General features: G+C 42.7%; 2 protein-coding genes across 3 annotated transcripts; both read right to left on the bottom strand.

Moving 5' to 3' along the window:
* Positions 1 to 1,683: 1,683 nt before the first annotated feature.
* On the bottom strand, positions 1,684 to 7,703 carry LOC112903148 (rhamnogalacturonate lyase B-like). Its single transcript, XM_025972361.1, has 11 exons — positions 7,448 to 7,703; positions 7,145 to 7,329; positions 5,584 to 5,700; positions 5,362 to 5,481; positions 4,210 to 4,351; positions 3,878 to 4,054; positions 3,288 to 3,786; positions 3,052 to 3,205; positions 2,832 to 2,948; positions 2,607 to 2,730; positions 1,684 to 2,502 (listed from the first exon to the last, which is right to left on the bottom strand). The coding sequence occupies exons 1-11, from the start codon at positions 7,592 to 7,594 to the stop codon at positions 2,170 to 2,172; spliced, it is 2,115 nt and encodes a 704-aa protein (XP_025828146.1). The 5' UTR covers positions 7,595 to 7,703; the 3' UTR covers positions 1,684 to 2,169.
* Positions 7,704 to 7,904: 201 nt separating this feature from the next.
* Positions 7,905 to 13,409, bottom strand: LOC112903149. 2 transcript variants are annotated; one of them, XM_025972363.1, is made up of 8 exons: positions 12,936 to 13,409; positions 11,801 to 11,957; positions 11,320 to 11,520; positions 10,717 to 10,959; positions 10,042 to 10,189; positions 9,844 to 9,909; positions 8,641 to 8,809; positions 7,905 to 8,536 (listed from the first exon to the last, which is right to left on the bottom strand). In XM_025972363.1, exons 1-8 carry the CDS (start codon positions 13,294 to 13,296, stop codon positions 8,181 to 8,183), a joined length of 1,701 nt encoding a protein of 566 aa, XP_025828148.1. In that variant the 5' UTR covers positions 13,297 to 13,409; the 3' UTR covers positions 7,905 to 8,180. The 2 variants fall into 2 exon arrangements, with proteins under 2 accessions (XP_025828148.1, XP_025828147.1); XM_025972362.1 differs by having other exon boundaries at positions 11,801 to 11,963.
* Positions 13,410 to 16,649: the final 3,240 nt, after the last annotated feature.

Here is a 16,649-nt window from a genome sequence, read left to right on the forward strand (position 1 = left end):
GGCTTGGTCTTCTTTCCCTTGCCGTTACCTTTGCCGTGAGACTTTTGCACCATGTTGGCACTAGTCTGGCCCTTAGCAGCCTTAGATCGCCCATTCTTGGCCCGAGCTTTTTCCTCAACATCAAGGAATGCTATCAGATCAGACACTGATATCTCCATCCTCTTATGTTTGAGAGTAGTGGCAAAATCTCTCCATGAAGGAGGCAATTTGGCAATGATGCAGCCACAAACTTGTCGGGTAGGTTGATCTTGAGGTGCTCAAGCTCCTTGGCCATGCACTGTATCTCATGAGCCTGCTCGACTACAGATTTCCCATCGATCATCTTGTAGTCATGTTACTGCTCCATGATGTACAACTCAGCGCCAGCAACTGTGCCGCCATAGTCAGCCTCCAGGGCGTCCCATAACTTTTTAGCATCTGTGTGATGGAGGTACACATCCTGTAGACGATCTACAAGTGTACCGATCACAGCGCCCACAAAAAGTGTGTTGGCCTCGGTAAAGGCCTTCTCCTGCTCAGGGGTAAGAGGCCCCTCAGGTTTGCCCTTGGACACCCACAGCACATTCATGGCAGAGAGGCACAGAATCACTCTCATTTGCCATCTCTTAAAGTGCTCGCCAGAGAACTTCTCGGGCCTCAGAGCATCAATAAATCCAGCCATGAAACTGAAATTCCTATTATAAGATTTTTGAATTGATGGAATAAATAAGAGTTTCAGTTTTAAATTAATTCGAAGATAAATCATGACCATAACGAAAATTGCGTACAGAAAATGAACATATGTAAACATACTGATCAAGTGATTTAAGATAAAATATTGCAGCAGTAAGATCAACCCTAATCAGATCATACTAGGTATGAAAGACATAGTTAGGGATAAAAAACCGTACATCTCTAGGTTGACCGGAATAACCGGGTAAAGAAGACGACGTCGAGTCGCGCCCCACTGACGAGGAGGAGGACGAGCCGTGGCGACGAGGACGTAGAGGATGGCAATGTGGAAGCGTTCGAGCAGTAGTGCAGAGTCCTTCCCAAAAACCTTATTTGCCCTCTCCCGGTGCAGGATCGCTGAGGACGAGGTTCCAGAGACCTGCTCTCCCGATCGCCGGTGCACGCCGACGAACAGGATGATGAAGTAGCGCGGCAGGTTGAGGCGTGTTGTGCGTCTTCTGTATATGTCTTTCTAGCCGGCACCCGTGCGTATTTATAGGAAGGAACCGCTAGGATTTTTGGCGTTCCAAAAACCAAGTCGGTTACGAGTCCCAAAATTCCACGCGTGATATTCGTAACAGATTCGAAGTGGCAAAACAAATCTGCAAAAGGAAGCCGCGTTCCCGCAAGGATTGGACTGGATTTTGGCGGACCATTCACGCGCACGTCGTGCGCCCAAGCCCGGCGCGCGCTTTTTTTTCTTTCTTACTCTCACCCACACTTGCAAGAGCATGGAAAGCATCCAACTATTTAAGTTGGATTTCCTCCACCTCCACTAGTAAGGTGGGACTAACTTGTTGACATGCACCTTTGCACTAATGGGTCTTTAAGATTTTATTGGAATTATTTGGATTTACATGGTGGGCCTTTGCACTATTGGACCCAAATATTCCAACAATTAAACAATTAATACTTGATGATGCATACGATTATATTATTAACATCTTAATTAGCCTAGGGCTGTTACGGAACATTCAAAGGCAGAACAGTCGCTGCACATTTGTGTTCACACCACTGCACTTCCCAGATCGTTGGATCCAATAGTACGTCAACTATCCAAATTCGGGTGCTGGGCTGAGCTGAAATGCACGAATGCCCAATAGACAGCCCCAACGCTATGTTGGGTCCACTGCATGTCATTGCCAGGTCACGCTGCTATGTCCCAAGGGAACCAAGTGAGCAGAAGTGGCTGATTCTTATTGTTGGCCGAGTTCGGTTGAGTTGCAAGTCCACGGGCGGACTGAAGGATGTTGAGCCTGATGCCATGTAAGAGGATGAACTATAAATCCCATTTCGATAAGCCGGTACGCAATAACAGAACCCTGAACTCATTCCCTGAGTTTTTCCCCTCCTCTACCCTGTTCTTCCCCTACTGCTCTGTTCCTCCTCGATTCCCTCTCTGATTTACCTCTCTGCTCTCTGGTGAATCCTACCCGGAAGGAACGTAACACACGCACTCTACTGGGACATGACGAGGAAGGCCACCGAGCATAGAAACAAAATCTCCATCCAAACCCGGCCAATGGGCGCCAACTTTAGAGCGCCTCCGGAGGAAGGCCCTTCCAGGCGGATGTAGTCGTACATGACCCCGGAGATCCTGGCCGCCGCCGGACCTCCCGCTCCGGCCTGCGCGACTTTGATGTCGATGGCGTTGTCGCCTTGGACCAGCAGGTGCCCTCCAATCGCGAACTCGAGGCTCCACTGCAGGCCGTGGATCCCGTGGCGCGCGATCGCGTTGTCGTCCCCCATCACCGGCGTCGTGAACACCCCGCCACCCCCGTTCACTTGCACCTTGAAACGAACAGTTGCGCAGAAAGTTCAGGTAAAGGTAACCACAGAACATGAACTACTGCTCTTAGAATAGATTATTTGCGTAAGTTCTTCAGAGTTCACACCTGCAATCTGCACGTTTCAGAAGCTGCAAGGGCGATCCGCAGCGTGTAGGTGCCGTCTGCCACGACGCGATCCAGGTTGAACCGTATCCGCCATGTCGTCGGCACCATGTCCTGGTCTACCTTCCTGCAGTCCAAAGATTTTTCGGTACCCATGAAGATAGTCGTCGATCCAGCGTCGGAAGCGTGAAAAAGAAAAAGAAGAACAAAGCGATGCCGCAGTATCACCTTGTGACTTGCGCAAAGAACCAGTCCTTGGATTCGTTGCTTCTACTAACCGTGAAGACGAGGTCCTTCTCCGGGTACAAGGCGGCGTATCGCTCCCACAAGCCGTACTGCCTGTACCTGCTAGCATCAAAGCCAAGCATGTAGAGTCAGTAAGAAGAACACCCAGAAGCCATTGCCACGCATATTCTCATTTTGTAAGCGACATAGTCACATAGGCTACCTGTCCTTGTTGACGAAGAGCCTGTTGATGTACTTGGGGTCAGGGTCAGGGACGTAGAACTCCGCTGCCGTCCGGTCCGGGACACCAATCTCCCACAGCGTCGGGCCTGTCCTCGGGGGCTCGAACACAAGGTCACCGACGCTCATGACACGACCTGCTCCAACAACCGATCTAACACAGGTCAAGCACAGCATATGGTTCAATGCCAGTTCTGAGAGGGACGAAGTGGCACAAACCTGAAGCTACGGTTAGACGTGAACTGTAGCAGTAGTCTCCAAGAATCCCGGGAACAAATGCGTAAAGATTGTACACTCCTTCCCGGACATTGTCGATGCTGAAAGCGCCGTCCGATGCGGCCCTTGTCCAGAACTGGTACCCCTTGCTCTCTGTGGCCCAGGAGCCAGGCTGCCCGGGCGCGGCGAGCCCAATGTAGGCCATCGCAGCAGGCATGTCTTTCTTGCTCATGTACCTGTCTCTGACAAGGAGCCTCCCTGCAATGGATCCCCTCTCGGCTGCCTTGGGGAAGTCCGGCGATGCAAGGAAGCTGTAGGGCCAGTTCCTCGCCTCAGCTTGTGCCTGCGCTTTGGCGTCCTGCCAGAGAGCCTGGAGGTTGTTACCGCTCTTGGGGCTTGAGTTAAGGTAGATGAACACCGGGCCTAAGACTTTCTTCCAGCTCTCGCCATCGTCGATCTTGGCCACCATGTACTTACCAACGTAATGTGTCCCAAAAAACATCTGATGGAAACATTAAGATCATACAAGCTTTTCAGTTTAACCAGCTGATAAATCCATTTGATTCGGATGGTGTGCATGGAGCCAGGCTTACAGTGAGGGATGTGGGGCCGACATGGGAGGTGAGCTCCCGCTTGAAAGGCCCGCCGCTCTTGAACTCGTTGCTGGGTGTGATGACCCAGAAACCCATGGGGTTCGGATCACTGTCGCTGATCCATCCATGAACAACGTTGTCCTTGTTATCCAGCGAGTACTGGTATTTGTCATCCACCTGCAGCCATGTTCATGCGTGGTTCTCAAGCCGTCGCTTCAGACAAAGTTTGATTTTGAAGTTTGTTTCTACTTCAGTTCTTTGATTTATCGTTGCAAAAATTAAATATAATTCTTCAAGCATGTTTGTCGATTCTTTAGCTAAAGCTAATATACCTCTCCTCGGAACTGGGGTTCCTTGGGGTCAACCAGGAGAACAGCCTCCTTGTAAGCCAGTGGGACAGCACGAGGTTCATCTCTGTCGATTGCACTTGGCATGTACCTCTGTATGTCGTCTGTAATTGCCATGTAATTGAACCTAGCAAATTTGAGGTAGGCAAAAACACGCCTTTAATTGACAGGTCATGAAAAACTGGAGAAAGCAACAGAGAGATGTCATCAATTTGTTTAGGAAAAAGTTCTTTTATCTTCTGAACTTTGGAACGAATCCGCGTTTCCTCCCTAGACAATAAAACCGTCCGTCTGGACTCCTTAGACTTGCGATACCGGATATATGACCTCCCTCGATGGTTTTTCTCAGTGGTTTTTCTCTTTTCCATTTATGTTTATTTTGGCTGAATCTTAGTAAATCACAAAATGAAAAATTCAATTTTGTTGGACTCCACATGAGTAGATCTATGCAGTGAACATATGATATGATATAATATAATAAAAGATTTTGTTGTACTTTTAGATATATACTTTTCTATGATTAATTCATAGCTACAGTTTCCGTGGTCCAATTATGGTGAAATTTTTATAGTGAGCTAATCATTATATTCTTGAGCTGCAGTAAAAAAATCATACTCATTGGATCATGTATGCTTGAACAACTAAATTCCAAACTATATCAGAGACTCTTCGGTTGCTCTAGCATATATGATCCAATGAGCATTAATATTTTACTACAGCTCAAGCATATAATAATTAGCCCACCATAAAAATTTCACCATAATTGGACCACGGGAACTGTAGCTATGAATTAATCATAGAAAAATATATATCTAAAAGTATAATATTTTTTTACTAAATTATATCATATAATATGTTCTACTCACGTGGAGTCCAATAAAATTGGATTTTCTATTTTCTATTTTTTATTTAATATGAGTTCTTAGAGATTCAGTCAAAATAAATATAAAAGAAAAAGAGAAAAACCACTAAGAGAAACCAGCTAGGGAGGTCAGGTATCCGGTATCGCGAGTCCGAGAAATCCAGACGGACGGTTTTATAATTTAGGGAGGAAATACAGATTCGTACCGAAGTTTAAGAAGGTAAAAAGGACTTTTTCCATTTATTTAAAGTTCAAGCTGAAAATGGGTTGCTCACTTTCCCGTGTTGAGCTTCAAGACGAGCCGAGCCTCGGTGATGTTCAGAGCAGGGTAGTCCCTGGCATGCTCAAAGATGGCATAGCAGTAGAACCCAGAGCTACCTCTGAGCATCACAAGCCTGAACCAGCGGTCTTAGCAGGGAGTTGGTACTAATTCAGACGAGGAAATAGTAACTAAAACAAGTGATTGCACAATCTGAATAACATGAAAAATATGGAACCTCTTATCGATGTTTAACCGGAAGCTGTTTTGAAGCGATGGGTTATATGTACTCCTGAAAGAAAGCTCCGCTTGATCTTCACTTGAGGATACTACGTTGAACTCTGTACTATCCAACCTGTACAAATGTAATCAGTATATCGAAACGAGCAAACTTAGCTTACTCTACTACACTGGGGGACTTACGTAGATTCGATTGTCGATCCATAAGCATTTAAACATTTCTTGGGCTAGTTGACACATTTCCATCCTAAATACCACAAATCCATTTTGAAATGGTTCAGTTTGTTGACTTAACTAGTAAGCTCATAACGGTGTATGGTAGAGTGCACATGCAGCCCCCGTTTTGCACGTTCAATCCTTCCTAGTTGCACCCTTCAACCCATCTTTGTTATCTCGATTGCTAATCAATACAACTGCACTTTCCTATTTGATGACAATCTCTATTCATTCGAGGACATGGGTCTGGGAGGAAGGTTGGAAATGGATATAAGAGGAGCTCGAAGGATGTTTATGCATCTTCTTTGAGAATCTGAGTAAAGTGTGTCCACAGTTAGTAAATAAAGTAGCTAGCTAGAAATATATAATCAAGTTGTGAGTAATGCTAATGTGTTTGGAAAGAATACACATCTATCAACTTTGGATGTTTGGGGGGTTCATGCTCAGTTATTTTTCTGAGTGGTTTTCAATGGTTGTCATTTTCATTGACTGTTGTACTAGTGTGAGTTGGACCCAATCTACTTCATTGTCGGTTTATGTTTTCTGACTTGGTCAACAATTGCAAGGCAGTTAGTATGTACTACCTCCGTCCCAAAAAGATTGCAACTCTCGCTTCCCGAGGAGTTAAATAATTTTAAATTTGATCAAAAATTATAAAAAAATTACTAACATTTATATTTCCAAATAGATTTAGTATAAAAATATATTACATAATTAATCTATTGATGTTTATTTTGTAATATAAATCTTAATACTATTATGTACAAATTTGGTTAAACTTGAAATTGTTTGACTCCTCGGGAAGCAAGAGTTGTATTCTTTTTGGGATGGAGGGAGTACGCACCAACGAGGATATTTGTAATAATCTCTATCACTATCTCTATCTCTACTATTTCTAAAGCAAGTAATGATTCCTTGTCCGTCAATCGGAATCCTAATCGAAACCTGGACAAATCAATCGGAATCTGGAAAATCAATGCCTTGCACGATCACGGCACGGTCTGTACACGGAGTGAACGAGCACACAATTGATGGTATTATGTACGTCTATCTGTAGCAATGCACGAGCATATTTGCCTAGTAAATATTTCTAAAGCAAGCAATGATCCCTTAGTCCATCAATCGGAATCCTAATCAGAACCTGGACAAATCAAGTGGAATCCCAATCGGAACCGGGACAATCGGTACGTCGCGCGGTCACGGCACGATATGTACATGAAGTGAATTAAAAGAGCATAAAGTTGATGGTCTCATATAGATCCGGATAAAAATTATATTATAATTAGCAACGTACGGACACAGTGCTAGCGTAATAAGTAAAAGTAAGAGAGCAATCTACTTACTTATTGTATTGTCCCGGAAGATCAGAGCCGGGATAGTTCCAAACCGAATCCCAGTACCCTCCGTAGTCTCCCTGGCCGGCGTCGTTCTCCAGCAGGTTGTTGGGGTCGCCGATGTAGCGGACGCCAGTGATCCGGCCCTCTGGCGCCGACAGCGCCACCTGCACCACGCCGTTGTCCACGACCACCTGCGTGCGATCGAATCGACCGGCAAACCAAATTGAACGTCTATCTCAACAATATGATACCACGCCGCCAGCACGCAGCCTCCCAGCGCGTGCATAGGCAAGCTCGTCGTCGGAGTACCTGGCGCGGGCCGACGCGTAACGTGACACCACGGTCGCCGGCAGCCGCTTCCCGCGAGGCAGGCCGCCGTGGCAGGGACCCTGTGGCTGTGGCGACGAGCAGGGTGACGACGAACGACAAGACTATAGCGGCAGCGGCAGCTGCCATGTTGTGCTACCTTGTCCGGCCGGAGCAGAACGACGATGAGCCTCGATCGTCCATGTCATGTGACCATCGTTCAGCAGATAGCTGCTGAGCTAAATTAAATAAAATAGGAGGGAGGATCAGATCGTAGCGAGCCTTTGGTAGGCTAGGGGCAACGGGGATGGTTGCCGCGGTCCGTTGCCAAGGAATCTCTCCTGCGGGAAGCCGAGGAAACGCATCGGATCGGCGGCGGAGTGCAGTGGAGGACCACCTACTCGGTGGTCGTCCATCAGGCAGCCATCCAGTGGTCAACCTCAAAATACAAATGTGAGGGTATCTCCTGCTTTGTGCACGCACGCTTTTTTCAAATGCTCCAGTTTGCCCAATTCCAAGCTGAAAGAAACAGCTGGTGAACTACATACAAATCTGCGATGCATGATGCTACCAGCAAAACCCCTGCGCTACAGCCTCACCAAAACCGGCACCATCAGTGACGCCGCCACAGAGATTAGCAACATGGCCAGTTTAAAATGCCTGACCGCTCTATCCTACACTCATCTAAGCGGTTAATGCAAAACTGGTGAGCTCCTCTCCAAGACCTCCCTTACGATCATGCCGGGTTCTTGTACGGTGGGAGGACATGGTACCTCTTCACGTGATCTTTCCTCGACCGGCAGTGCGCTGCAAGGCGCCTCTCGTCCACCTCCCCAGTGTTTGACAGCCGAACGCCATACTCCACCAGCCTCCTGACGTCCCTGGAAATGGGGCTCTGCCACTGGCCATCCCACCAGGCGGGCGGGAGGAGCGGGGTCAGGGCGCATTGGTGCGGCTGGCGCCGGCAGCTGAGAGGACCGGCGTATCTGTTCCAGACATGGCCCCAGCCGACCTGCGTCGAGAGCCCGTCGACCAGCAGGTTGCTGTGGACACTGCTTAAGAACGTGAAGTTGGTGCCTGAAGGCTCTTGGCCTGATCATACAAGAAAAGGGTAGGCTGATTCAGGTTGGGGTTTGAAGACTAGAAACTGAACAGAGTGCAGAAAATCAGGGCAGGTTTTAACAAGGGATATGTACCATGTCTGTTTGCTGCAGCCAATGCTGCAATGAGTTGAGCGTAGGTTGTCCCCACACGACGATGTGCTCCAGTGACTACTGCGTTTCTGGCCTGTGCAGCTAGAAAGAAATCAACAAATGCCACCCACCTTGGAGCTGATCCCCAGTCTCTTGATCGAAAATCCAAAGGCTGGCACAGAAAAGGTCTTTAGTTCAGGGAACAAGATGTGCAACCACATAGATGCAAGAGTATACACACAACATTCCTAAAATGCCATAAAGCTACCTATTGTTGATCAAAACAAAAGCAGTGACAATTTTTTTTCCAAGACCAAATCAGAATTTTTCTTACAAGAATCAATAGTGCTACGTTTATGGCTAGAATATTTTTGAACGGTAAGTGGATCACTTTACAGAGACATTCACATTTCAAGGTCGCCTCATGCATTTCTTGCAGCTAATGCAACTATGCCAATCCTATCATGAGCAAAGGAATACTCCATTATATTCTTTCTATAAAAGCAGGTGAATCTTTCTCTTAAAAAGGGAATACAGCAGTGTGTTGCGGCTCTATGCGCACACTACATGTACAATTATTTTGATGCAGGAACTGTATATACACACATGATTTGTCTTAATTTAACATGAATGGAAGAATGCCACAAACCAGAAACACAGCATATAGATATGATTTGTCGAAAGCAGTGCAGGATAAAATATGCACAAGATGATAAGAAATAGGGTTAATTGCGTCCATGGCATTACAATTGTCCGAGTTCACTGATCTGCCATTACAATTCGTCATAAAATATGCAGAAGATGAGGGCATTTTGGTCCAAAATTTTTCAGAAACACATTGAAGGGTTAAGTAGTGGTGTGTTTCGAAGAGCTGTAGAATTGTAGTGGCACGGTTCCAATATGACAAATTGTAATGGCAGATCAGTGAACTTGGACAATTGTAATGGTATGGATCCAATTACCCTAAGAAATAAGCATCATTTTGATTGTAAACATTGCGAAATTTGGGTGGCCAGATTCAGACTAAGCAAAATAGAGGTGTGTATTACTAACCTAGCAAATTTAGTAAAGATGTATTTTTTTTATTTTCAATATAAACTGTAGCATTCATGCAAAATCTAGCATAGAAAAGTTGCTCCTGAAAATTCCAGTAAGGTTCAGAAGCTGTAGAGGAAACAGTATCAATATGTAGCTGAGTGAATATACCTTATCATTTCCAACTATCTCTAGACCAGAAGTCTTTGTAAACAACTTGTAATCAAAATAAAGTACCTGCAAACAATCGCGGAATAAACATCCAACTTTTCAATATTACTAGAAAGTAGAAATACAAAATCAATTAATTTAGACTAGAAATCTAACCAAACTTCATGGGTGCGTAAAAAATTTAACGAAGCAGCTAACCTCTGCAAACTCACTGATTTCTGACTTTATCTCCTTCACAAATGCTGGTGTGTCTGAGACCAATGCCACTCGAGGTGTACCCGTCATACAGCAAATCTGTAGGGCTCTCTTAATACAAAGAACTGCAGCTTTTCTTGCTCGGACTGGCCTAAAATAACGATAGGAGTTAGTCTTCAAATGTTCAAACATATGGATGTGGGAAGAGTCATTGTTCTAAAACATAGCCAACTAATGCCTTATTAGCCCTTAACCGACCTATCACCTAATATGCTGTTATACACCAGGTGCGACCCAACTGCAAATACAGTGCCTTGCTAACTGCCATGTGCTTTGTACAACACTAACAAGAGTTGGTAACAGATTATTTACATGATATAGATGGTGGACATTCTCAACCTTAAAGATGAGTAAATGATACAAATTGGCCATTACAAACTATTCCAAAGTCCTAACATACTCAATTAGAGAGGATCAAACATAAGATCAAAGAATTATAAATCAGAAAAGAAAAATACAAACCTATCCTAGGCCCCGCTTACAATTCTGGTACAAAGAAGCATTTTCGGTGCCTTTAACAGGTGAAATTGCAAGATGTCATTATTCTTTCCTAAGCGAGTGAACAGTTTATAATAGTTTCATTCAATTTACGCAAGCATACACAAAAGTGCGCCATACCTATTTGCCATCATGCGCATGTGCAAAACAACATCTGGATTCACACCCTTCAAAGCCCAGTTAACTGCTGCTTTGACTGTACCGGATGGAGATATGATAGCTCGCATAAGTTCACCAAATGTATTAGGCCTGGCATCCAATGAATCTGGCAATCCAAAAAGGGCCGATGCAGCAGCCTTCATTCTAGGATGAACATTCTTCAGAAAAAACTGAATCCCAACTGCATCTGTTGTGCCATCAAACCTAGAATTGTGAATAAAAGTACCATTCAGCATGCTTTTTATATTTAGTTTTTGTATGAAAAAAAAACTAGATGAAAGAAAGCAAAGGAACGCCACATAGAGTAACAGAAACTGAACAAATGAAACAGAAACACAGAAAAAGAAATGACTGATTACCTGAGACCTAAGAAATAAAAAATGAGCATTAAAAAACTGGTTATCTAAACCTAATTCATCTGCATATGCGAGATATAGTATAAATGTCCATCATCCAGTGTACCTCCATAGTAAATTGAAGCCCTAGAAAAATTATCTCCATTACAACAAAAACATGTCCAGGTCATGCCAAGAACTTATTCTAGGAAGTAACTGTAGTACTAACCAGATAATAGGATCCTTCCAGCTATTCCAGTCACTACACAGAACATTGGTCTCAAGTGGGTTTTCAAAAATGTCCACTCTTATATTCAGATCTCGACCATATGTTCTAGCACAGTGATGTTTCCTCCACAAATGTTTGATTTCATGAATAGTGAACGAGTGGTTGGTATAAGAAATGTACTCCCCGAAAGGATACAATCCCCTGTGAGAGCGAAAGGAACAGAAAAAAATGGTAAGTGGATAATTAATATCAATCACCACTACTTCTAAACTACATATTTCATTAATCACAGCCATGAAAATATGCAACAATTCACAATTAAACGTCATATAAACATTAACACTCTATAAGAAAGGAATAAACAAGCAGAGGATAGTCAACCAAATTTCTGAAGTTTCAAAGAGCTCGATGCTTTAAACATATCCCATAATAATCATATCAAAGGTAAAGATGAAATGGAGCTGAGTGTAAAGGCATATGCCTGGTTTGCCCGATGATTAAAGATCGATTTAACATGACACTCAAGGCTCCTGCTGTTAAGATCTTGTACATTTCATTGCCAAATCCAGCTTCAGATGCTTTCCCCAACACAAAGCCTTGTTTGCAGAATTCATGGGCAGGAAGCGTTCTCACTCTTTCTGCTCCTGGCAAGTTAATTGAATATATAAACGTTGGGCTCCTGAATGTAACTAGAAACTGAGTTCTCCATGCAAAACTAGAGACTCTGGCTGCACCAGTTGATTTATGACTGAACTATATGATGCGCATATTAGTTGTACATTTCCATGCATGTGAATATGCATGTGAATGGATGTTCTGTTGAATCAAGTAAACCAATGTCTCAAACCATTCACATAAACAGTAGGAGATAGTTATTCAATTTTCAATTTTATATCTAAAAGACCATACATAAATAGTTTTGTGATATTATAGTTTTACCTGGTTATGTAAATATACACAGCAGACTTAATGGTCCATGCTGTAAGTTTGGATACAGTGCTTTTGTGGATATACCTGTGCACTATTATTGGATATATACCAAAACTCAGTTTGCTTAAACGTTCTATAACGCCTCTGTAAAATTGGTTGCAATCCTAATCCAAAATTGCTAGCAACCACGAAATGTTATCTATAAAGGGGTAAAATATGACGCCAAATGTTTATGCAAACATGATTTCGAGCACTCCCCATTTCTGGCACTCTGAACAACATAAACACTTCAGCAAACACTACAGACAACTAGTCCATACATTAGTCATAGTGAATCTCAGTGCACCGAAGTCAGTTCTTTTATTAAGTAACTAGACCAAACACTAGTATACGACAGCCTGGACATGTCAGCAGCTTCCTCACTTCCTAGGCTACTCCCCCATGTCAATTCCTTAATTAAGCACAGAAGTAACTACTGTCTTCGACAGAGCATGATCACAGATCTCTACAAGGCTATATGCTATCAAATGACTTAACAATCAAAATCTAATTCACCTACACGACGCGTGATTAACAAACCATCTCTCGCAGATTGAACGCAGTGGGTTGATGAACACGCAACATTTCCAGGGGGAAAAAAGAAGGGATCAAATCAAGGGGTGATCCGCTTCGTTATCGGAACGCACCGTGGAGCTCGAAGTGGCGCCGGATCAACGCGCGGACCCGCAGGCTGGCCTGCTCCGGCGAGCCCCGCCCCGCGCCCGCGGCCTTCTCCCCCATCCTCTCAACCGTCGCGCACGTGGCCCCGTCCCCGACCCCCGGATCCTGCTCCGCGGAGGGAGAGTCCTCCGGGAGCTCGTCGGAGAAGACCCGAGAGCGGGATGCGGTCGACGTGTTTGGGGCTTTAGGGCCGTGGTGGTGCTGGAGTAGTATGAGTAGGATGAGGGCCGCCGCGGAGAAGGCAGCCACGAGGAGGGCTCGATGGAGGAGACGCGGGGGCACGGGCGAGCGGGCCCCGCGCCGCCACCGCGCCGGCGCCGGCGGCATGGGGAACGGGCGTCGCCGTCGCCGCGGACGAAGCGGAACTGGACTGGACTGGACTGGACTGGAGCACACGGATGGCACGATGCCCGGTCCGATAAGGCTTTTGTTATGGAAAAAGTTGTTTACCGCCTGAACGTATGAATCCGCGTTTCGTTGGTGGATAATGAAACCGTCTATATAAGCTCCTCGGATTCACCGCACCGGACATATAAGTTTCCTGGTTGATTTCTCTTAGTATTAGTAGTTTCTTTTTTTGTTTTATATTTATTTTAGCTGAGTCTTTAAAAAATTATAGTAAATTAAAAAATTATAAAATAGAAAATTTAATTTTGTTGGACTCCACATTAGTAGATATATATAAGTAAATATATGATATTAATATAATTTAGTAAAAAAATCTGTTGTACTTTTAGATATATACTTTTATATAATTAATTCAAAGCTACAGTTTTCGTAGTTCAATTATGATAAAAATTTTATGGTGGGCTAATAATTATATGTTTGAGCTATAGCAAAAATTTTATACTCATTGGATCATGTATGCTTGAACAACTGAAGATTCTCTTATATAGCTTGGAATTTAGTTGTTTAGGCATACATGATCCAATAACTATAAAAAATTTTCTATAGCTCAAAAATATAAAAATTATCACACCATAAAAATTTTACTATAATTGGATCATGCAACTGTAGCTATGAATTAATTAAAAATATATATACATCTAAAAGTACAATAAAATTTTTTATACATTTACTGCATAGATCTACTCATGTGGAGTCTAATAAAATTAAATTTTTTAATTTATGATTTTTTAATTTACTATAATTTTTCAAAGATTAAACCAAAATAAAAATAAAAGAAAACGAGAGATCCTTTAAGAGAAACTAGAAAGATTATGTGTCCGATATTATAAATTTAAAAATTTAAATGATGATTTTATTATCAAGGAAGAAAGGCGGATTGTTCCAAATTCAGGAACCTAAAAGGAAATCGATAAGAGTGCGATAACGTTTTGGGTCGGGCCTCAACAGCTGAAAGAGCATGCTGGAAACAATTAGGCCCAGCAGAAATTGCAACGCCAACCGCCGATTAAATATATTTTGTGTTCCTCGCAAAGTAAAAAAAAAACGAAATCTCTAAACATCACTCGGTTGTTGCTTAATTTTTCACCTGTATTTGGATTTAGACGGCTGTGGTCACTTCAAAATTCGGGCGTTGATCGGAGCAGCGCGCGCGACAAGGATTCTTTCGGAGACACAAGAACACGCATGCTGCATGCAATCTATAATAAGCTTAGATTGTACCACTGTATTCTGTACAACTCTATCTTTCAAATAAAATTAAAATTGAAAATATTTTGATGCTATAGTGGAACAATGTTATGGTTTGGAACAATTTCATTGCAAAACTTGAGCAATTGTTCCAACTTTAAAAGTAATAATTTGTTCTAGAAAAATTTTCCATGAAAATTTGACCCAAATAAGAAATACAAATATTCCATTAGAAAATATATATTATTCTCATAATAAAATAAAAATATTTTAAAAATTTGTTCCTGAACAAAATAAAATTTTTCTAAAAGAAAATTTATAGAAATATAGTTAAGTATGTTCTAGTTTCGAAGACCTTGTTGTAAAAAATACAATAATAGAAACGCAATTTAATTTAAATAATTAATTTGTAAACTATAGCTTTTTATCTGAAATTGTTGTTTGCACGAAGTTCTAGGCGTGTCAGGTTGTTGGCCTCCTACCTGCGACGCAGACCTCTAGATGCACCCGTTCAGGCACTGGGCCTCTAGATGTTGTTCTATAATGGGCTATGGGCCTTCCGTGATGAATTGGCACCTAGTCGCGCGACTGTTAATATTTCCGAAAATTCGTGCTTCAACTTTTTGGTTTATTTTCCTTAGTGGGCTTTGTGGGCCATCATTTTCATTTGCTGCTGTTTGTTTGATCCTCACCTATTCTTCCCTCACTGCGGCCAGGGAACAAAACCTTGTCGATACTTCTTTCTTTTTCTCGAAATCTTTCTTTTTCACTTATATTTGTATCTTTCATACACTGTGTGATTTTTTTTATGTTTTTTAATTTGTCACAGAAAACTAGGTAATTTTATAAGTAGCCTTGTATATGACCTAGGCACTCCTGATCCAGGCTGATACAAGTAGCCTTGTATATGATTAAAATGCATAATCCAGGCTGATAATAGTGACAAAGAATTCTGGTCCGGTAAGCATCACACGCCATAAATGCCAGGATCAAGTTCAAATCGTGAAAACTGAGAAAGGTGTTTTTATGGAACCTGCTGGCATTCGACGTTGTTAACATCGTACAGATACATGTTGTCCTTGAGGGAAGATAATTTTGCGTCCGCTTCGTCTAATGAATTAGTCCGGCATGTGTTGTCTCACAATATTAACCACCGAATGTCCACTCTCAAAAGTAACTTTAGAGATACTATATGAACAAATTAAATGCTGCATGCTACCTTTACAAAATACACCCCCACAAAAAAAAATGTGAACCAATAGAACATCATGTAAGGCATCTCTAGCTAACGTTTGTCCTTGCACCACTCCTCACTACAAGATTCAGAACAATTTCCAAGAGTTATTTGCGGGTGGCCGTGGCCGACGGGGTTTGAGTTTTGTTTTTCCCTCGTGCTAATGGCCGAGGGTGCTTTATTATGATTGATCCATTTCCCATGAGTGAAAAGAAATTGCCGACGAAGATTTTTTTTTTGACGAGTGCAAAAGAGATGGAAGGAACCCGTCGGCATAATGTTAACTATAACTCAGCAAATTCTGCAAATCCAGTAGTGCCTTGTCTCTAGATTTGACTAGTGGTTTTCAAAAATTCAATGCTACACCGGTTAACCATGATGGGTGTTATCCTGTCCACTAAAATGTGTCTTGAGATGTCAGACTTTGTCTCTTGTGGTTCTATTCAGTTCGTACCTGTATTTTATTAGAATCGAACATTTGGGACCTAAAGTTACTGGACCATTTATGCACTGTACATGTGGATATGGGTGGGTTCTTATAAGAGAGGTACTTTCCATATGCGAGCACCATAAAGCCAGACACATCCATTTGAATATGAAACTCTAACGATGGTAGAGAGCTTTGTTTGAGCATAGGTTTGTAAAAAGAAAAAAGTAATCCACAGATACTAAAAATGTACTACAACTGGAGTAGTACCAATGATGCTATTCCTTATAGATCTCACCAAACAAGTGCAACGGTGTACTTCCATTTGACATTAAAAGCAACTCCAAAACAATATAAAATAACAAATGACATGTACAAGTCCTGTACCTTTTATGTTTTAAGTCTAAAATATAGCCAAATTAA

The sequence above is a fragment of the Panicum hallii genome, chromosome 8, assembly GCF_002211085.1.
Source record: "Panicum hallii strain FIL2 chromosome 8, PHallii_v3.1, whole genome shotgun sequence".
Classification (NCBI taxonomy): Eukaryota; Viridiplantae; Streptophyta; class Magnoliopsida; order Poales; family Poaceae; genus Panicum; species Panicum hallii.